This window comes from Oryctolagus cuniculus, chromosome 17, assembly GCF_051225735.1.
Source record: "Oryctolagus cuniculus isolate XC-2025 breed Fujian yellow rabbit chromosome 17, ASM5122573v1, whole genome shotgun sequence".
Taxonomy (NCBI): Eukaryota; Metazoa; Chordata; class Mammalia; order Lagomorpha; family Leporidae; genus Oryctolagus; species Oryctolagus cuniculus.
Genome location: NC_142883.1, coordinates 41423189 through 41450470, shown reverse-complemented (window position 1 = coordinate 41450470; position 27282 = coordinate 41423189). Strand labels below are relative to the sequence as shown.

Sequence of the window (27282 nt, the reverse complement as noted above, 5' to 3'; positions counted from 1 at the left end):
TTAAAAGATAAAAACGATCAGTCCTCCTGCACTGAATGACATAGCATAGAAACATGTAAAAGAGAGAGCTGTTATGAGACGAGAGAGAACGTTCTGGACCTGATTCCCCTGGTGGCCTCATCTCTGGCATTTCAAGCAGACAAAAAGCAAAGGAGGGTCTGGAGGGGCTGATTAACCAAGAGATCCACGGGGTTTTACAGGGCTTTCTCACCCATGTTCTACTCCTTGGAACTTATACACACATTTATTATATCTTAGGCCACCACAGAACACATTTCTTCCAAGTATAGGGAGTAGGAAATGCATTGGCCAGACAAAACAATTTTATCATTGGAAACAACAGGAACAACAAAACCCCGACTTTATGACAGAGAATAAAACTAGTGAGAAAGAGACTTTGACACATCAAAATTTGTAGGATGCAGCCAAAAGCACACTCAGAGGAAAATACATTGCCTAAAATACTTCCTTTATTAAACAAAAAAGAAGGAAGCACATTAAAGGGTCAACTGAAAAGGCGAGAAAAGTACAAAAGAAATCTTAGTAAAATGAAAATTAAGATAAAACAGAAGACAATGAATGCATAAAACAATTTAATATGATAAAAGGCAGATGTTTGGCACAGCAGTTATGTTGCCACTTAGAATGCCTGCATCCCTCAGGGTGCCTGGTTCAAGTCCCGGCTGCTATACTTTTGAGCCAGTTTCCTGCTAATGTGCTCCCTGGAAGGCTGCAGGTAATGGCCCAAGTATTTGATCTCTGCCACCCATGTGGGAGACCTGAATGGAGTTCCAGGCTCCTGACTTTGGCCTGGCCCAGCCCAGCTATTGTGGCCTTTTGGGGGAGTGAACCAGTGGATGGTTCACTGCTTTTAAATAAAACAAAAATAAATAAAAATTTTAAAAAGTTTACTATTTCAATAGACCAATAAGAGAGACAAACCCTAGTTAGACTTTTATCAAGAAAAATATTGGCTGGCATTGCGGCTCACTAGGCTAATCCTTCGCCTGTGGCACCGGCACCCCGGGTTCTAGTCCCGGTTGCGGTGCCGGATTCTGTCCCAGTTGCTCCTCCTCCAGTCTAGCTCTCTGCTGTGGCCCGGGAAGGCAGTGGAGGATGGCCCAAGTCTTTGGGTCCCTGCACCCGCATGGGAGACCAGGGGGAAGCACCTGGCTCCTGGCTTTGGATCAGCGCCGTGTGCTGGCTGTAGTGGTCATTTGGGGGGGGGGGTGAACCAATGGAAAAGGAAGACCTTTCTCTCTCTCTCTCTCACTGTCTATAACTTTCTCTGTCTCTCTCTGTCACTGTCTAAGTCTGCTTGGCAAAAAAAAAAAAGAAAAATTTAATGGGGCTGGCACTGTGGTGTAGTAAGTAAGTTAAGCTTCTGCCTGAGGTGCTGGCACCCCATATGGGCACTGGTTCATGTCCCAACTGCTCCACTTCTGATCCAGCTCCCTGCTGGTGGCCTGGGAAAGCAGTGGAGGATGGCCCAAGTACTTGGATCTCTGCACCCACATGGGAGACCTGGAGGAAGCCCCTAGGTCCTGGCTTAGGCCTTTGTAGCTGTCTGGGGAGTGACCCAGTGGATGGAAGACCTCTCTGTCACTCCCTCTCTGTCTGTAGCTCTGCATCTCAAATAAATAAATAAATCTAAAAAAAAAACTTCACATATGTAAGCTGATCTAAAAAAATATTAACAAGGCAAACCAGAAGTAGCTAATGTTAGGAATGAGAAAGGGATTTAAGAAAAAGTCTGCTGACTTTTCAAAATTATAAGAGAGACATATTTGTAATTTCATACTAACAAATTTAAAAGTTTACAAAATCCACGATTTTACAGAAAAATATAAATTACTAAAATTGACTGAAAGAAAAACCAGAACAACTCATCATCAAAAAATTATTTTATGTTATCAGTAAAACAGTCTCCTAAATGTTACTGGGCACAGATGATGTTATAAGCAAACTCTCAAGGCCCAGATAGTTAGGTGATTTTTATGATATTTAAAATGCTCTAGGGCAGGTGTTGAGGTGCAGGGTGAAGTTGCTGCTTGGGATGCCCATGCATCACATCAGGGCACTGGTTTGAGTCCAAGCTATTCTCCTGCTGCTGCTACTGCTTTTTCCTCTTTCTCCTCTTTAAAAAAAAAAAGTTTGTTTATTTATTTGAAAGTCAGAGTTACATAGAGAGGGGGAAGAGACAGACAGAAAGAGACAGAGAGATTCATGTCTGCTGGTTCACTCTGCAAAAGGCCACAACAGCCAGCTAAGCTGAGGCCAGGAGCTTCATCCAGGTATCCCATGTGGGTGGCAGGGGCTCAAGTACCTGGGGCCACCCTCTGTTGCTTTCCCAGGCACATTATCAGGAAGATGGACTGGAAGTAGAGCAGAAGGGACTTAACCTGCTGTACCACAACACCCCCAGCTGCTCCACTTCTGATGCAGCTTCCTGCCAATGTGCCTGCAAAGCAGCAGATGATGGCTCAAGTCCTTGGGCCCCTGCTATCCATGCAGGAGATCTGGATGGAGTTCCTAGCTCCTAGCTTTGGCCTGGCCAACCCTGACTATTGAGGGCTTCTGGGAGAGTAAATCAGATCTCTCTCCCTTCCTTCCTTCCTCTATCTCTCTCTCCTCCCACCTCCCCTCCCTGGTCATTTTGCCTTTCAAATAAATAAATAAATAAATCTTAGAAAACACTTAAAAATAGTAAAATGCTCTGGTACACAGAAAACCATAGAAACCATTCTCTTTTTATTTACTCCTGGTAGCAACACTTGGTAAAGTACAAATGTTTGTGGAGTCCTCCCCCTCCCTCCCTCTGTCTCTGTCTCTTTGTCTCTCTCTCTCTCACACACACACAGTATCAGAGACCAATCTCACAAGCACAGACAGAAAAATCCAATAGTACCCCATGGTATGTAAAACAACACCTCTCCCCATAGTGATAAATACGCAAATGTATTCGTTTCATCACTATATTGGTTTTAATTTTTTCCTAACCACCCAGTAATCTTTGGCAGCAATAGACTGTGGATAAGAAACAACAACAGGCTCCCTCTGAGGCACAAAAGTATTAAAGGACTTCAAATAGGTACATGGCTGAGCACAGACTTGTGTCTGCATCTTGCAATGCAAATTCTAAAATAGAGAGACCAGGTATGTGATAGATACCACCTAGTTCTTATTTTTACAAATAGCAGGTCAGTAAAATTATTCATTAGAAATGAAAACATGTAACTCTCGCATACCCCTCAACTCTATGCAACTTGACCCATCAAATAGAATTTAAACAATTGAGATGTAATTTACATATAGCCCAAGTACAGGTGAGGTGTGGGCGACACTCAGTAACCTCCACAGTCTTGGAGGTGTGTAACTAGATGATTTTTGACACCCCAGTCAAGATGCAGAACGTTCCCACACGTGAGGGCAGTCCTGCTCTTGAAGTCTTAGTTTTTTGTCTGCAAGTCAAATTGGCTTAAAAACTCTTGAGAGCTAAAAAGATTAGATCATTACTTAGACCTAGAAATCTAAAGGTCCACTGTGGTTAGAATAAAAGCACAAAGCACTGAATTCTCTCCCCATCCTTTCTATGTTTCCCTGGGTAGTGCCAGTTAGAACTATGAGAATCTTACAAAGAAAACAGCTAATCTTAGCACATCATACACTGTACTGATGATCTTAAGGGGATGACCTATATTCTTATAATAATAGGATAAATATAAGGTTTATTCAAAATTACTTGGATGGCTTGGAATTAAAATTATTTTGGTTGCCCATCTATTGTTCTTATAGCAAGATTCCCTATGATGGAATTTAACGCCACCTGATTTCTTAACAGACAGGCAGGTGATCCCATATCCAGTTTTCCATAATTCAAAACATTTATGTTGTGCTATAAATCCACAGTTGTGGGATCAGACTGAATCTCACTTTGTAGGATGAGAACCAACACCAGATCTATGCCTACAGTTGTTAAACTGCATCTTCAGGCCTACGACCATGAAAAGTCGAAGGAGGGGTTAAGGTGTCACCAAGGACCGTGTTGTCAGATTGCTTCATGTTCCACTTTACTTTCTAGTTGGCATATTTTTTTAAAATTCATATTTATTTTATTTATTTGAAGGGCAGAAGGGCTAATGTGAGGCACAGCAGAACCGCTGCCTACAGCACTGTCATCCCATATTGGGACCAGTTCAAGTCCCAGCTGCTCCCCCTTCCGATCCAGCTCTGTTAATGCGCCTGGGAAAGCAGCAGCAGATGGTCCAAGTCCTTGGACCCCTGCACCCATGTGGGAAACCCAGAAGGAGCTCCTGGCTCCTGGCTTTAGCCTGGCCTAGCCCAGGCCAATGTGGCCATTTGGGGAGTGAACCAACGGATGGAAGACCTCTCTCTCTCTCTCTGGTCTGTCTTCTCCTTTCTAACTCTGGTTTTCAAATAACATAAATAAATGTTTAATAAAAAAGGGAGGGGGGAGAGAGAGAGAGATCGACCACCCTCCCTACTGTTGGTTTACTCCACAAATGCCAAAACAGCTGGAGCTGAGCCAGGCCCAAGCCAGGAGCTAAGACTGAATCCATTCTCCGACATGGGTGGCAGGGACCTAGTAACCTGAGCTGCCTCCCAGGGGGAGGATGAGTAGGAAGCTGGATTTGAGTGGAGCTAGGGCTAGAATCTGGGCACTCTGGTAGGGGACATAGGTGGCCTAAATGCACCAAACACCCACTCTGCCCTGTCTCATCTTCACGTGCTCACTGTGTGCTATGCCAGTGAACACTGTGATCCTGACAATGCTGGCTGCCAAACCTAGAGTCCCAAACGTTAGTTTCAATAAGCTGTAGATTTCTAGAAAATAAGTGAATCACAGGAAAAGGCACTGGCATTTTATGATAAAAGACTCCAGTAACATAATAGGCCATAGGCATTCATTATTTGCAAAAGAGTTCACTTTTAAAAATGATGATTATGTTGTTTACAAAATCATCAAGGACTAACCAGATAGGTAAGTCTATGCCTTTTTCATTAAAAAATATTTATTTATTTATTCCAAAGGCAGAGTTACAAAGAGAGAAAGAGGGAGAGACAGAGAGGTCGTCCATCTACTGGTTTCCTTCCTAGATGGCCACTATGGCCAGGGCTGGGCCAGGCGGAAGCCAGGAGCCTGGAGTTCCTTCCAGGTTTCCTATGTGAGTGGTAGGTGCCCAAACACTTGGGGCATCTTCTGCTTTCCCAGGTGTATCATCAGGGAGCTGGACTGGAAGCAGAGTAGCTGGGCCTGGTGCTCACAAGGGATGTCAGCATTGCAGGTGGGGGCTTAACCTGCTGAGTCCCAGGGCTGGTTCCTCATCTGTGCCTTTTTCATGGTGCTTCATGTCTGCTCTCAATCCGGGCAGCTGTGTCCACACTTTCTCCCAGCATGCAGCTGCCCCATGGTTTTTTGGAAAGGGAACCCCTCTTCCTTCTTTGGTTACTGCTCCCTACATGTTTCTCCAAGGGAGGAGTTAACTCTAGGAGCTTGGGTTTCTCCTGTGAACACAGACATGCCTGACACACGAAGGGATCTCATGAGATTGTGGTGGTCACTCAGCTTCTTCAGCTGTCTATCTGGGTGTTGATTTACACACTGGCTTTTGGGATTTATTAGACTCTACCTCAGTTCTTGGTTTGACTGCTGAGTTATAGTATTTATGCTCTTTTGATCACAATTAACAAACTGACTTGGCTATTCCTCGATGGAGAACATTCTGTTCATGCTGTTTTCGATCCAGAGACCTGGAAGACAGTCGCTCTGGCTTTCCGCAGGATGTCAGTGCCTTTCCTGATTTCTCACCGTGTCTCTCTCCATCACCCTCCTTTCCTCTCTCTTCCTTGTCCCACTGTCACCCCCTTGCTTCTTCCTTACTCCTTGTCTCAACTCGCTACAAACCAGGGATCTTCACTGTGCTGGTTCATCATGGCAACAATACATGGCTTGGGGCAACTCAGAAGAAAATGCCACCAGGTAAGAAGGCTGCCTGTCCTGAGGCTCCCCGCTGGGAGGAAGCCAAGCCTCTCATAGGGGACACTTGTGCGACACGGGGTCAGCAGTGCCAGTGGCAGATGGGTGAGTGTGGGTTCCAGCGGCTCCAACCCTCAGTCTCTCATCTGAGGCCCTGGATGCCATGGAGCAGAGGCGAGCTGGCCCCACGGCAGCTTTCCAAAACTCAGCCCACAGGACCATGGACAGAAGACGACGGTGGTTGTTTTACCCTGCTCAGTGTGCGGTGGTTTGTTGCATAGCCACAGTAACTGCTATAACATTCGGCATGCAGAGTGGGGCGCTGCACAGCCATGCCTCAGTGGGCACTGGCTTTGGGGAGTGGGTGGGAGCTGCAGGATCCGGCGGGCACACAGGACAGGCCTTCAAGAGGCAGGCAGCAGGCCTCAGGGAAAGGAAAGCAATGCTATTTCAAGCTGGGCCAGAGGGGGCCTTGTTATGAAGTGGCAGAAAATTGTTAAACACCGCTGGCTATGGGGAGGCAGAGAACTGAAAGTGCACCCAACAAACGTGACAATCCAGAGGTTTCCAGACAGAAAGACGTAGGGGCCATCTGGCTTCTTGCTGTCTATGAAGAAAATGTGAGGGGGGAGATGTGACCTTAATGAAGAGCTGTTCCACTTTCATGCAAAATTCACAGGAAATATAAAGAAGCCCACACTAACTGGACTTGAAAATAAACCTGTTTCTGATTCCCAGCTTCTCCAGATGGCAAATGATTCCCAAATGAAGGAGTGGTTTCAGGGCAAGGCCACATCCAGAGTGGAATGGGAAGGTGCTTCGTTACAACCCCAGGAAGAGCCGAGGCACTGCCTGGTGGAGTCTTCCAGGTGAAAGGCTCTGGAGGAGCCCCAGGGCCTTCCTCACTAATTCTCCACATTAGACAGGACGGCTCCACAGGAGTTCACAAGGGTCTCAAGGTGCAGCGCAGTCCACTGTCCAGAAGGCTATGGCTGTGGTTTTAGGCTAATGGAGCAGATTATAAACTGATGTGCCATGAGCCCGAGATTTCAAAGGACTGGACTGAAGAGTTCAGACTAGATGGAACGGGGCAGAGACATTACACAATGCAAAGAGCATCTGGACCCCCCAGGCTTTGGCAGGCAGGGGGCAGGCAAAGAAGACCACTTAGCTACACACCCAGATGGCAACTGTCACGTGCCGCCCATCTTCTCCTCTTTGGACAGGGGTGCCTGTTGTGGGTACCCTCTGCCTGTACCAACCTTGTACGCTGGGTCTGTGGGGCAGACAACTTGTCCTTTTAGTTCACAGGTCTTCAGACTGGAGGAATATCATCTAGACATGAGAGCCTGGCTCTTGACCTTGTACCTACTGACACTTTGGGGGCACCTTGGGAGGGAGGGAGTGCATTTTAAATGTCTGAATGAGGTCACGAATTTTTAACCAGAAGGTTGAATGTGGAGGACTTAGAACATGTTCATGAATTCTTTGATGCTCCTCCCATGCAGGGATGGGGGGAGGTCTACGTCCTCTCTCTCCCCTTATAACTGGGCTGACTCTATCACTTCCATTTAACTAGCAAAGTTTCACAGAAGTGAGGCTCTGTGCCTTCTGAGGCTGGCTCATCAAAGGCCACGTAGCTCCTGCTTTGTTCAGTGGACACTCATGGTTCGAGCCCTAAGCCACTCTGTATGAAGTTCAACGAGGCTCCCAGGTTGTGAGGAGGCTGAGCGTCTCCGAGAGGTCTCTCAAGGCTCCCCAGGGGCAGTCCCAGCCTTCACACTCTGCCAGTCCAGGTGTGCATCGCGTGAGTGAATGAGCGTCAGAGATGCCAGCCCTCAGCCCCTGAGTCACCGCCAGCTTTCGAGTCTTCCCAGCTGAGGCCTCAGATCCTGTAGGACGAGGACAAGCCACCTGCTCTGCCCTTTCTGAACTCCTGACCCAAGAACCCAAGATCTTGAAAAATGGTGTGGCTGTGAGTTTAGGGCAGTTCGTTAGATAGTCAGCTTTTAACTTTGTAAAGGCATCATGGGAAGAATGCATAGGGATAAACGCATTCCTCTATATTGCCCTCAACATTTTGTTTTGTTTCTATTCTAACAGAGTGGGGGAACATTTATGAAAATAATACATTGTATAAATGTATTATTATAAATTTTAAATTTTTATTATAAATTTTCCACCTTAATAAAAGCATTTTTTCACTTGGATCCAGAGGTGATACGGTAAGCATTAATTAGTAAATATGCTTTAAAACAATGTCCTGGAGCTGGTGCTTAGCCTGGCAGTGAAGACACCAGTGCACATCCCACAATGGAACACCTGGGTTTGCTATCCGGCTCTGGCTCCTGACTCCGGTTTCTTGCTAATGCGCACCCTGGGAGGCAGCGGCGATGGTCAAGGAGCTGGATCCCTGCCACCCATGTGGGGAACCTGGACTACACTCTCAACTCCTGGCTTTGGCCCTGGCCCAGCTTGGCCATTGTGGGCAGTCGTAGGCTGAACCAGTGGACAGGAAGTCTCTCTCCCTCTCTGCTTCTCAGATGATGACAGACAATAAAATAAAACAAACAAGCAAAAACCAATATATCTTCAGAGCTTACTGGAGTCCATATGACTTTGTCCCTGGACCACATCCTCCTAAAACCACACTGACATGTGTGAACCACATGGCAGTCTAATAATGAAACAAAGCCTACTGCATAAAACACGGGTCTTGAGAGGTAACAGACAACTGAAGCTGGTAGAATTGACTTTATAAGCTAGGGCTTGCTAGAAGCCCAGTACTATTGATCCATATGATTCAGGTCAATTACAATAACTAATCCACTGATTAAAGGGCTGCTTTCTATCACTGATGGACAAAGGCTTTCAAGCCCTGATTTTCAGCAGCCTGATGAAAGAAAGCTGCTCAGTGAAACCCTCCAGTGAGTTTCCAACACTGAAGAAATCGCAGCTCCACATGCAGCCTCAACTTCTTCCTGACAGGGGCTCAGGGGCCCCATCAAGAAGGAAACGTACAACCTGGATGATGCTCTTCATTGCAAACCAACTTTGTACTTTCCAAATTAGGGACAGATTCCTCTAGAGAGGGAGGCACAGGAGGTGGACCCACCACAGCCGCCCCTATGCATTTGAATGCTTGAGTCATGTCTTCCTTCTTTGCAAGTGCCTCATTTGTAGCCAGCAAACACAGCTTTTTCATAGTTAGACTAAACTTGCCAACTTCCCTACCAGAAAGGTGGCTAGAACCTACTAGTTCATGGGTGTTGGCCAAATGGGCAATTGTTTTCTTTGTGCTAGAAATCTCAGCCAGCCTACTGGAGGTCTCTCTCCTAGTACACCTGGCAGTTTTAGTTCCCAGGTTTGTCTGGCAACTTGGGATTCGGTACAGTACTTCTGTGAAAAGTTTAATTTTAATTCCAAAAAGACTGCTCTGAGGAAATAGCTCAAGAATCTACTCCAGCAAGCTTTTTAGACACCAAGCCATGCAGCGGGGCTGAGCTACATCTCAGAGCTCCCTGTACTTTCAGTTTGCACGTGCTGCAGCCATCCATATGCCTGCCTGGAGCAGGCTGACTCCCTTGTAATTACCACTTCAGATTTATGATCGCGGGCTTGGGAAGCAGATAATCAAATTCATCAGGAGGGTACATGAAGCAAGACAAATGGCCCAGTGGGGTGCTCCTTCAGAAAGAGCATGCCAGCTTTCGTGCACAGGCCCAGTCACATCTATTTTGACCACATGGATGGTGTGAAAACCCTCCCACACCTTGACTCTGAGTATGGTTCATTTGGGCCAGTGGCTTTTAACCAGGGCCACACGCTAGGATCTTGCAGTACTCTCACTTACTTGGTCTGGGATTGGGCTGAGCATCTACTGGAGGGAGACACTCCCTATGTGATTCTAATAATAGAAAACCCCCGATTTAGGTAAAGCTATTAAATAATTGGGTCCTAGATCATCAAATCATCATTTCACAAAGTTAATTGTTTTACTAATTGAATCAAGTTTTACATGATCTCTCTTTTAAATTTATTTATTTATTTTTTTGCTTTCACTTAAAATACCAACTCAATTAAATTGCTTTCCTTATTGGTCTTCTAAGTGAATTTTTTTTACCTTATAAATTAATGACCCTCTTGGTGCAAAAAAAGATATTACTCACTCATCATCTTAGGTACTCTCCTGTGCCTTTGTCAACAAGTGGCACACTGTCATTTGTCTGTTTCAGGGACAAGAAGTGATCTTTGACTGTATCCTGGTCCTGTGGGGTATTGTGTTATGAGACTCTGGCTCTTCCTTAAGTCTTCTGCTTTAGTGAACTTCTGCCAAAAATGGGCCAGCGAGGGAAGGTGGGAGCCAACACTTTGCTGCCGGATGAGAGTGAAAGTCCAGGGCTCCCAGCTGGACCCTCCAGGAGCAGGCAGGAATCTGCAGCCTCACTTGGCTCCATGGACACCCACAGAGAGGAAGGGATGCCTCCTCTCCAAGGTGGAGGGAGGGATCTGCGCCCTCTTGGGCACCCCTGACAGCACCTCCACAAGGAAGAGCCTGCAGAGGGGCACTCTGACTGCCACTGGGCTTCTGTTGGTGGCAGTTGGGGAAGCCTGCCTTTTAAAAAGGATTTTATTTATTTGAAACAGAGAGAGAGAGAGAAACATAAATATTTCCATCCTCTGGTTCACTCCCAAGCAGTCATAATAGCTGGGGCTGGGCCAGGTTGAAGCCAGGAACCAGGAGCTTTTTCAGGGTCTCCCATGTGGGTGCAGGGGTCCAAGCACTTGGGCCATCTTCCACTGCTTTCCCAGGCCATAGCGGAGAGCTGGATCAGAAGAGGAGCAGCTGGGACTTGAACAGGTGCTCCAACACGGGATGCTGGCCACAATGCCCTGGTTTTTCTTTTTTCTTTTTTTTCCCCCTGGTGCTTTGCTTGTTGGAGAAGGTGCTTGGTGCTAACCTAGTCTCTGTTTGGCCAGGCTGCTGTCCAGGTCCTTTGTGGAGAGTGTACAAATCATGGGCTTCTCCAGGACCAGGTCCAGAACAGAGACAGGCAAAAAGAAAACTGGGCTGCGGCCTCAGTGCCGCCTTGCTTGTTGAGTCCTGCCAGTCACTTCCTTCTCTCCAGCTTTCGGAATCTTCTGTCTGGTTTACAACGAAATGTCCAGGGGTTTTAGCTGGGTTTAGGGAGGGTGGACGGAGGAAAACAAACCTGTTCCATTTTGCTGAGCACTGCGCGTGCCAACCCTATTCCAGCCTTTGGTGCAAACACACGGGAGAAGCTCTCCTCTCCTCAGGGGTTCATCCGCAGCTGAGGAGCCAGCAGGGCACCTCCCTGCTGGAAGGCCCCCGCCCTGTGCGGGAGAAGGGACTCCAAGCTCCCCTCCAAAACATCCACCCTTCCCGAGCGTGAGCGTCTGGCAGCGCGAGCGGCTGGGTCTGCCTGTCCCAGGAGAGCAGGAGCTCGAGTCACCTGCAGACCCTCAGGGACCACAGGCTTGACCCAAACAAAAGGAAACCCTTGTCCCATCGACTCCTTCCAGGGCTGACTGTGATGAGATGCGGCTGCCCAGCTCCCCACCCCAACAGAGGAGTCCTCCTCGGTTTCCCGAGGTCCTCCATCCTCACTGGGGAGACGGCACTGAGGGCGCCGGGGCCAGACTGCGGGTACCACCTCTCGTGAATTTGCATCCATGCCTCAACCCTGTTCGTGCTCTGTGCAGCTCAGCTTCTGCACCTGCAAATGGGGGCAATGGCATTGCCCAACTGTGAGGGGGGGGGCAAAAATGATCCGAATTGATACATGAAGAAAAATTAAACTGGTGCCTGGCATGTTCAAAATATTCAGAAAGCTGTTAAACTGAATTCAGAATAACTCAGAAACCTCATGTGTCTTGTCTCTTCTCTCCATTTCTGGTGCCACTGCACCCACAGAGATCGCTCCAAGACTGCCTGAAATGGTATTTATCTCACCAGCCTCTTCCCATTTTGGCACGCACTTTGTAATGCTGTCAGAATTAGCTTCCTAAAAAATAAGCCTCATCACACCGTTTAAAATCTGTTCCTCAGCGTTGCCAACAGCAGTGGCTCACACACCCCTTTAAGAGTCTGGGGGAGAAAAAGAGAAAAACCGCACGTGCCCAGTGCAGAAAGATGCACACACTGTTGCGATGACTGACAAGCCCTGGGAGCCGCCCCACTGCTTCCTGTGCTCCCCCGGCCCTTCCAGGTGGTCTTCGTTTTAACGTGGACCATGGACTGTGACTATCTCTGACCACATTTGCCTTGCCCCCTGAACAATAGGCAGAGGCTGTGTCTTGCTCATCCTTGCTTCCTGAGTACGTGGCCGACAACAGATGATCAAATTCCACTGCATGTGTACAAAACGGGGCGGAGTGGGGGGAGGTTCAGCCGAGTTCAGAGGGCTCCCTCTGCTTGCTCAGGAGACTCAAGAAAGCAAGTCTCTAGGTCACGGGCTCTGAGAGCCCTACTCTCGTGGTTACACCTCCTCCCGCCTCTCCATCCAGCGCTGTGCCCTCATCTGGAGGTGATGGCACCTGGAGGCGGGGCCTTTGGGAGGTGGCCAGGTCCTGAGGGTGGAGCCCTCCTGACTGGACCTGTGCCCCAACAAGAGACACAGGACAGAGCTTGCTTGCTCTCTCCCCACTGCGTGAAGACGCAGTACAGAGCAGTGGTCTGTGAAGCAGGGGGAGGGCCCTCACCGGAACCCCGCCACGTTGGCACCCCAGCCTGGGGCTCGCCAGCTTCTAGGGCTGTGAGCAAGTCCCCTGGGCTGGGCTGTGTCACTACAGCAGCCCGAATCATTGAGGCAGCCTCCACCCGGACTGCTCTGCAGTCAGCTCTCCATGGGGCCGCTCCATTCCCACCTCAGATGAGACTCATTTAAGACTGACCGTATTTCCACACTCTGCTCCCACGTCCCTGCTTCTTTTCCTATGCGTCTCATCTTGGTGAGTAACCAGCACCACACTCTGGCCCGGCTTTCCGAGAAAAAGACCCATGTGTCTAGATTCTCAACGCCCAAGATCCGTTGTTTCCACAGCGTAAATCGCTCTTGGATCCAAACCCCTGCCCTCTCTTTCCTGGCCTTGCTTGAGTCCAAGCCCTTCTAATTTCCTACCAGGTCACAGCTGCAGCCTCTCAACTGCTCCCCCACCCCTGCATCCCTCTTTAAAAAAGATTTACCTATTTATTTGAAAGGCAGAGTTACAGAGAGAGAGAGGGAGAGATCCAAAGAGGGATCTTCCATCCTCTGGTTCACTCCCCAATTGGCCACAAAAGCTGGGGCTGTGCCAGGCAGAAGCCAGGAGCCAAGAACTCCATCTGGGTCTCCCACGTGCATGCAGGGACTCTAGCACTTGGGCCATCCTCTGCTGCACTAGCAGGGATGCACTAGCAGGGAGCCGGATCGGAAGCAGAGCAGTGAGGACTGCAGCCAGCGCTCTGACATGAGCCGCGAGTATCCTAAGGGGTGACTTAGCCCAGTGTGTCACAGTGCTTGCCCCAGTCTTGACCTCTGCAACTCATCCACCAACACCCATTTATTGAGCACCTACTGCATGCTTGGCAGCATTCTGAAAACAGCACTCTGTAACTCTTCTCTCATGGAGTCTGTTCTGGGGGGGATGGGCGGTGGTGACATCTATGAATCTGTCCACAGTGCTGTGACGGTGTGGCTAGGGAGAGGATGGGGTGCTGGCTATCATTCTAGACAAACCCCTTTGAGGGTTATCTTTGAGCAGAAACCTGAGCACACTGTGGAGGCCACTCAGTTATCTGGGAGGAGCAGAGCGAAAAGGAAGGGCAAAGAACGGACAGTGAGGGCGCTGGAGGCCAACTGTCCTGCTCCTCTGGTGTCTGCAGGTGCTGGATGCCAGCTCGCCAGGTGGCTAAGAGAAGCTGACAATCACCGAGACTTTGACCATGTGGTGAGAGCCACGCTGAGGACTCGCCACGCAGCATCTCAGCCCTGTTCACACGCACCTCGCTTCAGGCTTCCCAGCCCCCTGGGCTGAGAGCTGCTGTTCAAGTGGGCCCGACTCAGCACCCAACCGTGCTGCCATGCATCCCAGTGCCGGGCGCCAGCGCCCACTGAGAGCTGGTTTCACTTTTGTCCCTCACCACACGTAATGGATGACCTCTAAATGCAACGTAAGATAGTCTGACAACTCAACACGCGTGATGGAAGTGGTAAGGGCGTGGATTAGCAGGGAAGTCAGGGCAGACCCTGGAGGTGGCTTCACCCCACAGAAGCCAGAGAAGTCATTAGCACAGCCAGACGAGAAGACCCTGAACTTGTCATGTTTACTGTCCCCGCTAGGGCGTCTCACATCCTTGGCACACTATACGGGTGTCTCTGTTTAGATGAAACTCCAACAAAATCAAATCATTTTGATATCCGCTTTTTTTTTTTTTTTTTTTGACAGGCAGAGTGGACAGTGAGAGAGAGAAACAAAGAGAAAGGTCTTCCTTTGCCATTGGTTCACCCTCTAATGGCCGCCGCACCGCGCTGATCTGAAGCCAGGAGCCAGGTGCTTATCCTGGTCTCCCATGGGGTGCAAGGCCCAAGGACTTGGGCCATCCTCCACTGCACTCCCGGGCCACAGCAGAGAGCTGGCCTGGAAGAGGGGCAACCAGGACAGAATCTGGCGCCCCGACCAGGACTAGAACCCAGTGTGCCAGCGCCGCAAGGCGGAGGATTAGCCTAGTGAGCGGCAGTGCCAGCCTGATATCTGCATTATTAGAAGCTGAGGTTCTGAAGTCTGAGACCACGGTGCTGGCAGGGGCCAGCGGGCCCCACGTGCTGGGGAGGGTGGCAGTCTCTCTGAGGTCTCCTGTATAACAGCACCAATCTCATTCCCCACCTGTAATCCCCTCACCTTGAGGCTGAGGGTTTGAACATCTAGAACTGAAGAGAAACACTGAGACCACAGCACTCTTTCTCACTCATGCCCCTAAGAAAGAAAGAAAAACACGATGGCAGAACTGAATCTGGGGGCAGGTAGGTACACCTTCCAACAAAGGTCTATGAAATATCTAGAAAGACAAAAGTGAACACGTTTCAGGACGAGAAGAGTCAGACCAGTGGTTCTCATCCCTGGTTGCACAGGGGAAGCTCCGAAGCATGCAGACGCCCAGGTTGATGGCATAGCCTTGTCTTCACTGGTCGGGGGGATGGCCTGGCTCTCCCCCCATCCCCCACCCTGGCCATAGGCTATTCCAATGTACAGCCAAGGCTGAGCACTCTTGAATGAGAACCCACTGACATTTATTTTTTAAGTTTGGCTTTAAAAGTGAAATCTAAATAAAGTCAAGCTCAACATCTTTTTTCTTCCCTTCCGGAGGTTGTAGTATCTTTTCCTGCAAGTTTCTTTTTCGAAATGACAGGATTGCAATTAGGGGAGAAACAGCTGTGCAAACAGAAGTACAATGCAGCAGCTCCCTTCAAAGGTGCTATATTTTTCCCCCAGCAGAAATGAAGCAAAACATTTTCTCTTTCTGTTTTGTATACTAATGGGTCATACCTTGACACACAGAGCAGGGCTAACAGACAAGCTCCCTCCTTGTTTAAGTTTCCCTCGGGCCTACACATCACCTCTGTTCAAAAGGCTAAGGTAAAATACTTCAGAGAGCAATTATTAATACAAGAAAGACTTACATAAACAAATAAAGGAAACGTGAGAGAGTGCAACATAGGAAATGAAACCGGAGGATGCCTACATTTGTGGCTAACTTGGGTTTGAGGTCAGAAAACCTCGTTTTGAAAGCCTAGAGATCCATGTCTCTGAGAACTGGTTTCATTTATGAAAGTTATTTGCCTCACGGGAGTCTTATAACAATTGAGATATAGTATGATCACGTTGTCCAGCAAATGCCTGGCATCGGGCATATGGCAAATGTTAGCCCTGTTGTTTCTTTGCTCTTAAAGCCGGACTTCAGTTGCTTGTGTCGTTTTTCATAAGAGGGAGGCAGCAGGGAGTGGGGACTGGGTGCTCATGCAGACAGCCTGGGGTGTGCCGTGCAGCTCCTTCCCTGGGAGCTTTGTGACTGTGGGAGCGACAGTTTCACCTTCCTGAGCACCAGTTTCTCGAGAGCAAAGCCTCTCTGTGGCCACACCTGCACGTCTGCCTGGGGGGTGGGGGTGTCCAGGCCCTGTGCCGACCCCTGCCAAATGGATGGTACATGGCAGGTGCTCACGTACGTGTAGTAGTGCCTAGAAAGGGCTCTGGAAGGCGGCTCTGTCAAAGGAAGCCCCTCTCGCACCAGCGTGGCAGCCTCTGGTTCTGCGAAGGCACAGCTCTTTGTCTTTGTGTGAATCCATGCAGGGCTTCATTTTAAGATCTTGCTTCTAGCAACCTGACCTCTAAGTGAAGTGACCATGTACGTATTTCTGTATACTTTGGTTCCTAAATGGTTTTGTGTTGCTTTAACAAGACAGCTTCTTAAAGCAGTCATAAATTGGCCCTAATGACTGTTGCTTTCACACTGCTTTGATCCATCTTTTACATGTGAAATTGAATTTCCTAGTCCTGATGAAAATGGACTGTCTTGTGCCCCAAAACGCCAACTTCTGCCGTGATAAATCGGTTTGCTTAGTGCTGGTTAGCATAAGCAGTGATCTCTAAGCAGTGTAACAAAAGGCATTTACTTCTGAACACATGTCAGGAAGGCAATCAATAGGGGAGCTCTGAAACTCTGTATTCTTTCTTATTAAGAAAAAAAAAAAAAGAGAGAACACAGCTTAGGTGTCACATTTCTCAGAAGCATTTTAAAACCATGTAGCTCATTCAAACCCAACAGTAAAATCACTGAATTAAAAAAATATATATATAAGAAGAGGGGAAAGGTGGCTTCACAGCCAAAGCCATCAGACTAAAATAAAATCCTGGAATATTAAACAGAGACTCTGACATCTGTATGTCCCTAAATTTCTCTGCTATATACCCACCAGTCCCCCTCCCTCAAAGAACAGGCGGTTTCAAAATTATCTGATTTTACTAAGCGACTCTCTTTGTTCGACAGAAATACAAACATTTGCACAAGATGTTCAAGACGGTACAGCTCCCAGGACCTGCTGAGAATTAATTAGGAAGGAAAATTTATTACCTAAATAAATAAATAAACCCGAGTGCCACTCAGGCCCTGACATTACGGGATTATATACTTTCCATTTAAGAGGACTAATAAACACAGCTTAAAGGCCCCAGGGATGGCTGGGGGCGGGGCGCCAGCCCTCCGCAGCAGCCCCCCCTCCGGGTTCCCATGGAAACGCCTTGGCGGGGGAGGGGGGCGCCTCGCGCCTGCGCCAGCCCAGCACCCACAACGCGCGCCTTCCCGCAAGTCACGTCAGACAGAGTCGCCACAAAACCGTCGCTTTACCTCGTGCTCCCCGCATGGCGAAAAGAGGCATCTGGGAAATTAAGCGGCTATTCCCTTAGCCAGCGAGCCCCTACTGATGAGAAAAGGGGCTCTGTCAGAACAAAACCGACCCCCACCCTGCAAAACAAGCCCGGGAGGCACATCAGCCCACGGCAGCTCGCGGAGCTCTGCGGGCAGTCGCGCACGCGCACCAGGGCGCCTCCCCGCGGAGTGGAACGTGGGTTGGTGTGGGCATCCGCCCGGCGGCTGCCCTTTCACTGCGGCCTCCACGAGGAATCTCGGGGCCACAGGGGCCCCCGCTGGCGGTTTTGGAGGCTTTAGGAGCGGTGCGGGGCGTCGCCCGCTTTCGCACTGCCCGGAGCCCAGCGCCCCGCTGACAAGCCGGTCTCACACCACGGCCCGGGCCCGCATTCTGTGCTTTCTCCACAGCTCGGCTGGAAGCAGCGCTTTCATTTGATATAGGAGTTAGAGTGCGGTGTAGACAGTGACTTCAAGGGGGAGGATGATGACTGGACAATAACAGACTCCTGAGCATCCAGCGTTTGCGCGCAGGAAGTCACTCTGCAGCTACTAAAGCAACCACCTGGCACCGGAACCTCCCGCTCAGATGGCCGCTGGCCGCTGTTTCCCAGGGCCATCTGTGAGGACAGGGTTGACTGTCAATATTCTCCAAAACCTGTCATGGGTTCCCACTTTGTTCGGGTGTCGGGGCCCATCATGAAACGGGAACTTGAAGTTGATGGAACAATCTTTGCTAAGCAGAGGGGAAGTAGAGGCACTCAACTTATCTTTTATTCATTCGGTTTAAAGAGCAGTATTTAGGGAATGGGTGTCGTGGCTTAGCGGGTTAAACCTCCGCCTGCGAAGCCGGCATGCCACATGGGCGCTATTTCCTGTCCCAGCTGCTCCACTTCTGATTCAGCTGTCCGGCTAATGCTCCTGGGAAAAGCAGCAAAAGATGGCCCAAGTGCTTGGGCCCCTGCCCCCACGTGGGGACCTGGATGAAGCTCCTGGCTCCTGGCTTAGGCCGGGCCCAGCCACAGCTGCTGTAGCTATTTGGGGCATGAACCAGTGGACTGAAGATTCTCTCTCTCTCTCTTTCTTTCTCATTCTTTCTCTCTCTCTCTTTCTTTCTCATTCTCTCTCTCTGCCTTTCAAATAAAATTTGGAGGTGTGAACCAGTGGACTGAAGATCCCTTCTCTCTCTGCCTTTCAAATAATAATAATAATAAAGGCAGCCTTTATCTCCTGAACACAAACCTATTTGTTAGAAACTAGAGAGATTGTTCTCTTAAAGATGAGGCCTCAGTGTGCTGCCATCTGGTTTAGGGTACTGGAAAGTAGACGATAAGACACCTATCAGAAGGGCTAAAAGAACACCCCATGCCCAGTAGTGGTGAGACGGTGAAGCAGCCGCTGTGGGAGACAGCTGGCGGCTCCTGCGGAGCTAAACTTGGTCTAGCTGCTGGACTGAGTGATTGCACTTCTAGGTGATGAAACCTTGTGTTCATACAAGACCCCTGCATGTGTGTATACCACACCCACAGCCGTGTGCCTGTGCACATACATGTGAGGGTGCTTCAGAAGGTTTGTGGCTAATGTGCCTGTCAAAGTCGAGCAGTCAGGGTTCGCTCTTATTGCTGAGTTACACAAGTTCAGTGAATTAGGACACGTAAAGATAGTGGAGTTGGTTGAGTTTTTCAAATTGCTTTCATCTACTTGAAAGGCAATCTCTCTCTGTCTCTCTCTCTGTCTCTCTCTCTCTCTTTCTCACACACACACACACACACACACACACACACAGACTGATCTTCCATATGCTGGTTCACTTCCCAAATGCCTGCAACAGATAGGGCTGGGTCAAGCCGAAGCCAGGAGCCTGGGAACTCTGTCTGGCTCTCCTACACAGGTGGCAGGGGCCCAAGCACTGAGCCATCATCTGCTGCCTTCCACAGTGTGTATTCGCAGAAAACTGGACTGCAAGTGAAGCAGCTGGAACTCAAGCTGACACTGATAGGGGATGTGGGTGTCTGCAGCAGAGGCTTAACTCACAGGGCTACAGGGCTAGCCACTGGTTGAGGTTGCTATGGTGTGTGAGGAAAGCCGCAACACTGGTCCCACAGCACCTGGCTGGAAGCAGTCAGGAAACAGAAGGAACGCTTTCTGCAGGAAGAACTTACGACAACGAGGCTCTGAGACGGCCTAGACACGTTGCCAAGGTGCAGCGTCAGCTGAGTCTCACCCATGCGGGGGGCTTCATGAGCACAACTTCTGGGCCAGTGTGACAAAGACCAGGATCCTCGCTGCGAGATGGGGACAGCTGCAGGTGTTAGATGACCTAAGGATGCAAGTGAACCTGGCTCACCGAAGCTCCTCTCTCCCTCTCCTCTTTCCTACTGAGCAAACCTAACCATGGAGCTGGTGTCCAATACCTCCTGATACCACGATCCAAATGTGGCTTAGGCCTGAGGACCACCACCAGCCACGGGGGAGGGAATACATCAGACATGCCCTGGATGGACTGTGGGAATTCTCCACGTCATGTCAGGAAGTGTCCAGAGGGACTGTGCAGGGAATTGCCTGTTGGACAGGAACACAAGCACTAGGGGCAGACGTCTGGCCTCGCAGTCAAGACAAGGCTGTGCATAGCACTCTCGTGTCCCACTTCAGAACACCTGGATTCAGTTCCCAGCTCTGGCTCCTGACTCCCGTTTCCTGCTAAAGCAGACGCTGGGAGGGAGCAGGTGAGGACTCAAGTAACTGGGCTCCTGTTACCCTTTTGTGAGACCTGGGCTGAGTTCCCAGCTCCTCTACAACACCCCCCCCACCCCCCCGCCAAAACATTTAGGGAGTGAACCAGCAGATGGGTGCTCTCTGTCTCTTAAATAAATGCATAAGTAAAAGTTATTTGGATCATGCATAACTGGTTGCTCTGGTGAGGCCTCATCTGAGACAGCGTTCAGTATGCTTCTGCAGGTTGAGACTCTGTTGGTTTGTTGGGGTGGCTGATGCAGACCAAACATAGAGCTGACCCAAGCTGGCAAGAAAGAGGTGATGGTTGTACCATGACAGGCAAAGAGAAGCAGACACACGAAATGTCACAGACTTAGCCTCTGCAACACCCATGCTGCAGGCACTGCAGGCTATCAGCCTCTTGGGCAGCCTGAAAACCCACGAGGCAGCATTTATTTCCCCAGGGCTCTGTGAGATTCCTCTCCCTAGCTACCACACGCATCCTTGCTAAGAACAAGGCATGACTTAAGATAATGTGTGGCTGCAATCTGTTCCTTGGAGCCAGCAAAGCCTTGCTGAGACAGGAAAGGAGCCTGCAGACACAGGGAATGCGAAGCAGAGGCAAGAGGAGAGGCATGTGAGGCCCTTGCGGTAGGCTCCTATTGATACCCTGATTCTGAAAACTTCCCGGTTTGATTCCGGAACATGGTGTTCCCAGAGCTCTCTTCCTTCCTAGAATAATCCATAGTTGTATGGATCTGGAGGGAATTAGCACTCTTTTAGCACATTAAAGAGACATGAGAAAATGGAGGCCCATAAAAAGGTTTTGCTTTGGGGTCGGTGCTGTGGCGCAAAGCCCTAGCCTGAAGTACCGGCATCCCATATCGGCACCAGTTCTAGTCTTGGCTGCTCCTCTTCTGGTCCAGCTCTCTGCTTGGCCTGGGAAAGCAGTAGAAGATGGCCCAAATCCTTGGGCCCCTGCACCGGCGTGGGAAACCTGCAAGAGGCTCCTGGCTCCGGGCTTTGGATTGGCGCAGCTCCGGCCACCGCAGCCATCTGGGGACTGAACCAGTGGATGGAAGACCTCTCTCTCTGTCTCTACCTCTCTCTGTAACTCTTGTCTTTCAAATAAATAAAAATAAATCTTTTAAAAAAGGTTTTGCTTTTTATTATGTTTCCATCCAATTTTCTTTTCCCTACCATTTAGTTGTAATGTTCTTTTGTTTGTTTATTTACCAATTTTTAAGGTTAAGTTTTTTTTAAAGATTTATTTATTTATATGAGAGTTACAGAGAGGCAGAGGCAGAGGCAGAGGCAGAGAGAGAGAGAGAGAGAGAGAGGTCTTCCACCTGCTGGTTTACTCCCCAGATGGTTGCAACGGCTGGAGCTGTGCCAATCCGAAGCCAGGAGCCAGGAGCTTCTTCCAGGTCTCCCACGTGGGTGCAGGGGCCCAAGGATTTCGGCCATAATCCACTGCTTTCCCAGGCCATAGAGAGTTGGATCGGAAGTGGAGCAGCTAGGACTTGAACTGCTGCCCATATGGGATGCTGGCACTGCAGGCAGTGGCGTTTACCTATGATGCCACAGTGCTGGCCCTGAGATTTTTTTAAGTTTAAAAATTGTTTAACTTTATTTGAAAGGCAAAGAGAGAGAGAGAGAGAGAGAGAGAGAGATTGATTGATCGTTGGAGCTCCCTTTTACTGGTTCACTTCCCAAATGCTGGCAAACACCAGGGCTGGGTGAGGCTGAGGCCAGGAGTTGAGAACTCAGCCTAGGTTTCCCACATGGGTGGCAGGGCCCAGTTACTTGCTCCTTCACCTGCTGCCTCCCAGGAAGCAGGAAGCTGGTCTATGGAACTGGAGCTTGGACCTGAGCCCAGATACTCTGACGTGGGATGCGGGCATCCCAACCATCACCAAATGCTCCCCCCGACTGTGGTGTTCTTGGGTAATCTGCCTCGTTTCTTCCTCCAGACTCCTAATTCCTGGCTCTAGTTATTTTTGGGTCCATTCTTTTTTTTTTTTTATCTTTTATTTAATGAATATAAATTTCCAAAGTACGACTCATGGGTTACAATGGCTTCCCCCCCCCATACCGTCCCTCCCACCAACAACCCTCCCCTTTCCCACTCCCTCTCCCCTTCCATTCACATCAAGATTCATTTTCGATTATCTTAATATACAGAAGATCAGCTTAGTATACCTTAAGTAAGTATTTCAACAGTTTGCTCCCACACAGAAACATAAAGTGAAAAATAATAGATGATTTTTTTTAAATGATGATGAAATCAGATCAGACCTATTGTCATGTTTAATCCCAGTGAGAGTCAAGTTGGGAATTGAAAATTTCTTTCTTTTTTTTTTTTTTTTTTTTTTTTACAGAAGATCAGTTTAGTGTACATTAAGTAAAGATTTCAGTCGTTTGCACCCCCATAGAAACACAAAGTGAAATATACTGTTTGAGTACTCGTTATAGCATTAAGCCTCAGTGTACAGCACGTTAAGGACCGAGATCCTACATGAGGAGTAAGTGCACAGTGACTCCTGTTGTTGACTTTACCAATTGACACTCCTGTTTATGGCATCAGTAATCTCCCTATGCACCAGTTATGAGTTTCCAAGGCTATGGAAGCCCTCTGAGTTCTCCGACTCTTATCTTGTTTAGACACGGTCATAGTCAAAGTGGAGGTTCTCTCCTCCCTTCAGAGAAAGGCACCTCCCTCTTTGAAGATTTTGGGTCCATTCTTAAATTGTACTCATCAGTGCTGAGTTCTCTCTCATTGACAGGCTTCCTGTTAGCTATAGAACGTGTAGTTTCTGTTTCACCCTGAGGCCCTGCACAGCTACAATGGAATCTGCTTCCCTTCACTGACCCTAGTATGTCTAACTCAACTGTTAGCATCATCATTTTGTCTTAAAAGGTTCCTGTGTTAAACTTTTTGTAATTTCAAAATATTTCAATCATATGGAAAAGCATAATAATGTAACAAATGTCCATATTCTCATCATCCAGACTTAATTATCTCGCCATGTTTGCTTTAGACTTAAAAAAAGTATAGATATTGTTGGGAGTCCCCTGTCCCACCCACCTTCTTCCTAAGAGGCAGCCACTGTTCTGAAGTCAGCTCCTCCCAGGAGCTGACCCCCAGGCAGAGTATCTCAGAATACTTTCTTAGACAGTTTCTTCCTAGGTGCAATCCATTGCCTACTGAAAGGGACAAAGGTGTGTGGGTGTATGGCGGGGATGTAAGAAGTAAGGGAAGCCCTGGTGCCACAATCCAGCCTTTCTCAGCCACTCAGCAAAGCCACAGAGAGTGCGTTTTCTTTGTGCCTTCCAACCCCGAGCACCCTTGACTTCACAAAATAAAACTGCAATTCAGTGTTTCCTATTCATTTATGCAAACACCAAAAGGATTTAAAATCATGCTTAAACAATGCTCCTGGTTCATCCTAGAACAGACCACAGACTTCTCTTTTTACTAATGAGCAGACGGAGAAAAATCCTAGAGACATGGAAAGATCAGTAGGATTTTTATGAAGAATCAGAATTAGTCACTTGTAAAGCAGACCCCAGGGAACAGAAAAATTGAGAAAGTGTCATGATGAGATTCAAAGAGATCCTGCTAGATTTCATATTTCAAATAAAAAATGGCATGGAATTTGAGAGCCCTATGGCTATTGTTACACTATAGTCAATTCAGATCAGAGATCATTCAACCAGCAATTCCATCTGTCTAAAATATACTGGCAAAAAGAGTAACTTTTCACATGTGGGAGACCAGGGATGTTTTCAAAGGTAATCCTCTACTATTTTTCTGATTGAATCCAATTCCGTATAGAAATAAACATTAGGAAAATAAGTAAGAAGACACGTTAGAGCTAGCACATTTAAGAAGCAAGTGGGATAAGGAATAGGGAAAGATCACATAGAATCCACAGTCCTTACATTTAGATTTTTTTTTTTCTTCATTAAGCTCTTAGAAGCTTTGGATCTTTCCTTATAGGAACTTGTACATTTATACAAAGCACGATACTGGCATACAATTTCAGGATTCACAGGCTCCGTGTAGCCCCAAAGATCAGAGCAGCCTGAAGGCTCTAGTTGTTCACGAGCCCCAGAGTAAGACCTCACTTGGAGAGAAGCGTGGAGAACTTACATTGTACAGCGGGATCGTCTTCATCACCTTGTACTGTTTAGTGGGGTCCATTTTATACAAGTGACGGTCAGTGACAAAAATTGCTCGGTCTTCCACCTTACTAAATCGATTCACCTGTAGGAAAATAAAGCAAAATAAAGCAATAAACCACAGTGTCTCAGCACATCGCAAAGAAAATCGGATTATCTGCCTGGAGAACCCCAGGGCAGAGGTGACCGGCTATGGAGACAAATGCTCCAATGAAGTGGCCAGTGTGTGGCCACTTTGCCGGATGCCAGGGGATTTCAAAGGAGCTGGAGGTCCCAGATGTGTGGAATCTGGCAATGGCGATTTCACAATTCTGCCATGCAACTGGAAACACACAGAATGAAAGGACTTAAAAACATATGACCTGACACCATCAAGAAAGAGAGGAGACATTCACAGAATGGGACAAACGTTTTGCAAGTCCTGTCTCTGAGAAGCGATGTGCATTTGGAACATACAAAGAACTCATAACACAAATCACTAGTTAAAAGCAAAGAAGCCAGTTTTGCAGAGGAGTAAGAGAAGTCCCTGGTTCTAAGAAGCTGAGGCTAGTATATGGGGCTAAGACAGATAAGTAACTAGTAAGTGAAAACATAAGATCATAAAAGAAAATAAAACTAGATAATGAAACTGGGAAAGAGTATATGTGTGTGTGTTTCTTAGTAGAGTATCAATTTATGAGACAGAAGGTCTGAAAATTTCCATGTTTTCCAGTAGATCTTTCTTGAGACAGAATTACTTGCAGAACATTTTATAAGTAAGTGGTTAGCTACTTGTTAATGCAGCTATTTCAATCTTAGGCTTGGGTCATCTTTTATTTATTTATTTTTAAAGATTTATTTTTATTTATTTGAAAGAGTTAGAGAGGTAGAGCTAGAGAGAAAGAGAGGTCTTCCATCTGCTGGTTCACTCCCCAAATGACCACAATGGTCAGAGCTGAGCTGATCTGAAGCCAGGAGCCAGGAGCTTCTTCTGGGTCTCCCACATAGGTACAGGGACCCAAGGACTTAGGCCATCTTCTACTGCTTTCCCAGGGCATAGCAGAGAGCTGGATTGGAAGAGGAGCAGCTGGGACTTGAGCCACTGTTGTGTTATATTTTAATCAAGGCATCTAGCACTAAAAATTTTTGAATCATTGTAGAGCTATGTTTCTTAGTGACTAGAAGGAAAAAGAAGGCAAACAAAACAAAAGCAAAAACCCTGAAACCCCTCCTCCAACTAGAATAGAAGGTGTGTGTGTGTGTGTTTATATATATTCCCCCAGACCCTTTCCCAAGTTCTTATTCTCTACATGCAAACGAAGAAGTTAGAGATTAATTTGAAAATGTAGTTTGTCTCAGTGGGATACCATACTAACTAAGATCAATAAGACATGATATGGCAGGATATATCTGCAGAGGTAGGATAAGACAAATTAAAGCTCAAAATGTAGTTTAAATTTTATTCAATCTTCTCCCTTTTGCCTCATCATTTTAGAAATCAGTCTGGTCATTCTTCTGGCATAGGTTAAAGCTGCTGCCTATGATGCCAGCATCCCATATAGGTGTTAGTACGGGTACTGGCTGTTCCACTTCTGATCCAGCTCCCTGCTAATGCTCCTGGGAAAGCAGTGGAAGATGGCCCAAGTCCTTGGGCCCCTGCCATGCACATGGGAGACCCAGATGAAGCTCCTGGCTTCAGCATGTCCCAGACCTGGCTACTGCAGCCATCTGGGGAGTGAACCAGCATATGGAAAATCTCTCTGTCCCTCCCCTTCTCTCTTTAACTCTGCCTCTGGAGTAAATAAATCTTTTTATTTTTATTTATTTATTTATTTTTTTGACAGGCAGAGTGGACAGTGAGAGAGAGAGAGACAGAGAGAAAGGTCTTCCTTTGCCGTTGGTTCACCCTCCAATGGCCGCCGCAGCCAGCGCACTGCGGCCGGCACACCACGCTGATCCAATGGCAGGAACCAGGTACTTATCCTGGTCTCCCATGGGGTACAGGGCCCAAGCACTTGGGCCATCCTCCACTGCACTCCCTGGCCACAGCAGAGAGCTGGCCTGGAAGAGGGGCAACTGGGACAGAATCCAGCGCCCCGACCGGGACTAGAACCTGGTGTGCCGGCGCCGCAAAGCGGAGGATTAGCCTAATGAGCCGCGGCGCCGGCCAATAAATCTTAAAAAAAGGAGAAATCAGTCATTTCTTTAAACATTTCCTTTATAATCAAAGTATATTTTTCAGTCTTCAACTTGACAAAACACCGTGTGTGCAAGCGAGAGTCTATGTGATGAAATGCCCTCAACCACAGCAGCCTGCACCTGTGCCTGCGCCTGCCGGGGGAACGGAGTCAGGTGTGGGCAGTGTGCCGCCGTCCATATCTCCTGAGTGTCTGCTCTGCACAACTCAGTCTTATGCAGAGCTTTGTGAGACACAGGGTTCCACAGACAGGTCAGTTTGAGAAATTGCAAACCACAGCCTCCACAAGGATATTCGTAACTTGAGAGTGTTTTTAAAGGCTGAGAGAATCCTGTATCTAAAGAGCACATTTAACCCAGCATTTCCAAAATACACTGAGAAATACAGAAATGTTTGTCAACAGACATCTGTTGCTATTCTATAGGACACCAGTGCTCAGTCACGCTGGGGAACACTCAGCCTCGTTTAAAGCAACCTTAGAGTGTGTGGAACAGAGGGCGTCCAGAATGCAACCTGAATAACCCCATCTGCTGTGCAGGCATCTGCAGACGCTATAGAGAGGGCTGAAAAGGCTTTTCACAACTTTTACAAGTTCAGAGTCAAAAGAGGTAGGCCCCGTATCCTGTTTATGACACGCCCCGACTTAATCCGAGGACCGAGAGAGAGAAAGCCCTAAAAGTGGCAAGTGTAAGAAGCCCTGCTTAGAAAGATTTCCTTTCTATTTATGCAAAAAAAGTAATTTTTAAAATAAAATACATCACAAATCCTTGCTTTCTGTTTCAGTAACTC

At 48.0% G+C, this 27282-nt stretch overlaps 1 protein-coding gene across 4 annotated transcripts in view; it reads right to left on the bottom strand.

Moving 5' to 3' along the window:
* The window catches only part of MYO1D (myosin ID), a 341376-nt gene that overhangs the window by 100382 nt on the left and 213712 nt on the right, over positions 1-27282 (bottom strand). For all 4 annotated transcript variants that reach the window (XM_051824625.3, XM_089317415.1, XM_089317416.1 and 1 more), the window contains one exon: positions 24289-24402. In XM_051824625.3, coding sequence (XP_051680585.1) covers positions 24289-24402 — 114 coding nt within the window. The remainder of the gene's footprint in view (positions 1-24288; positions 24403-27282) is intronic.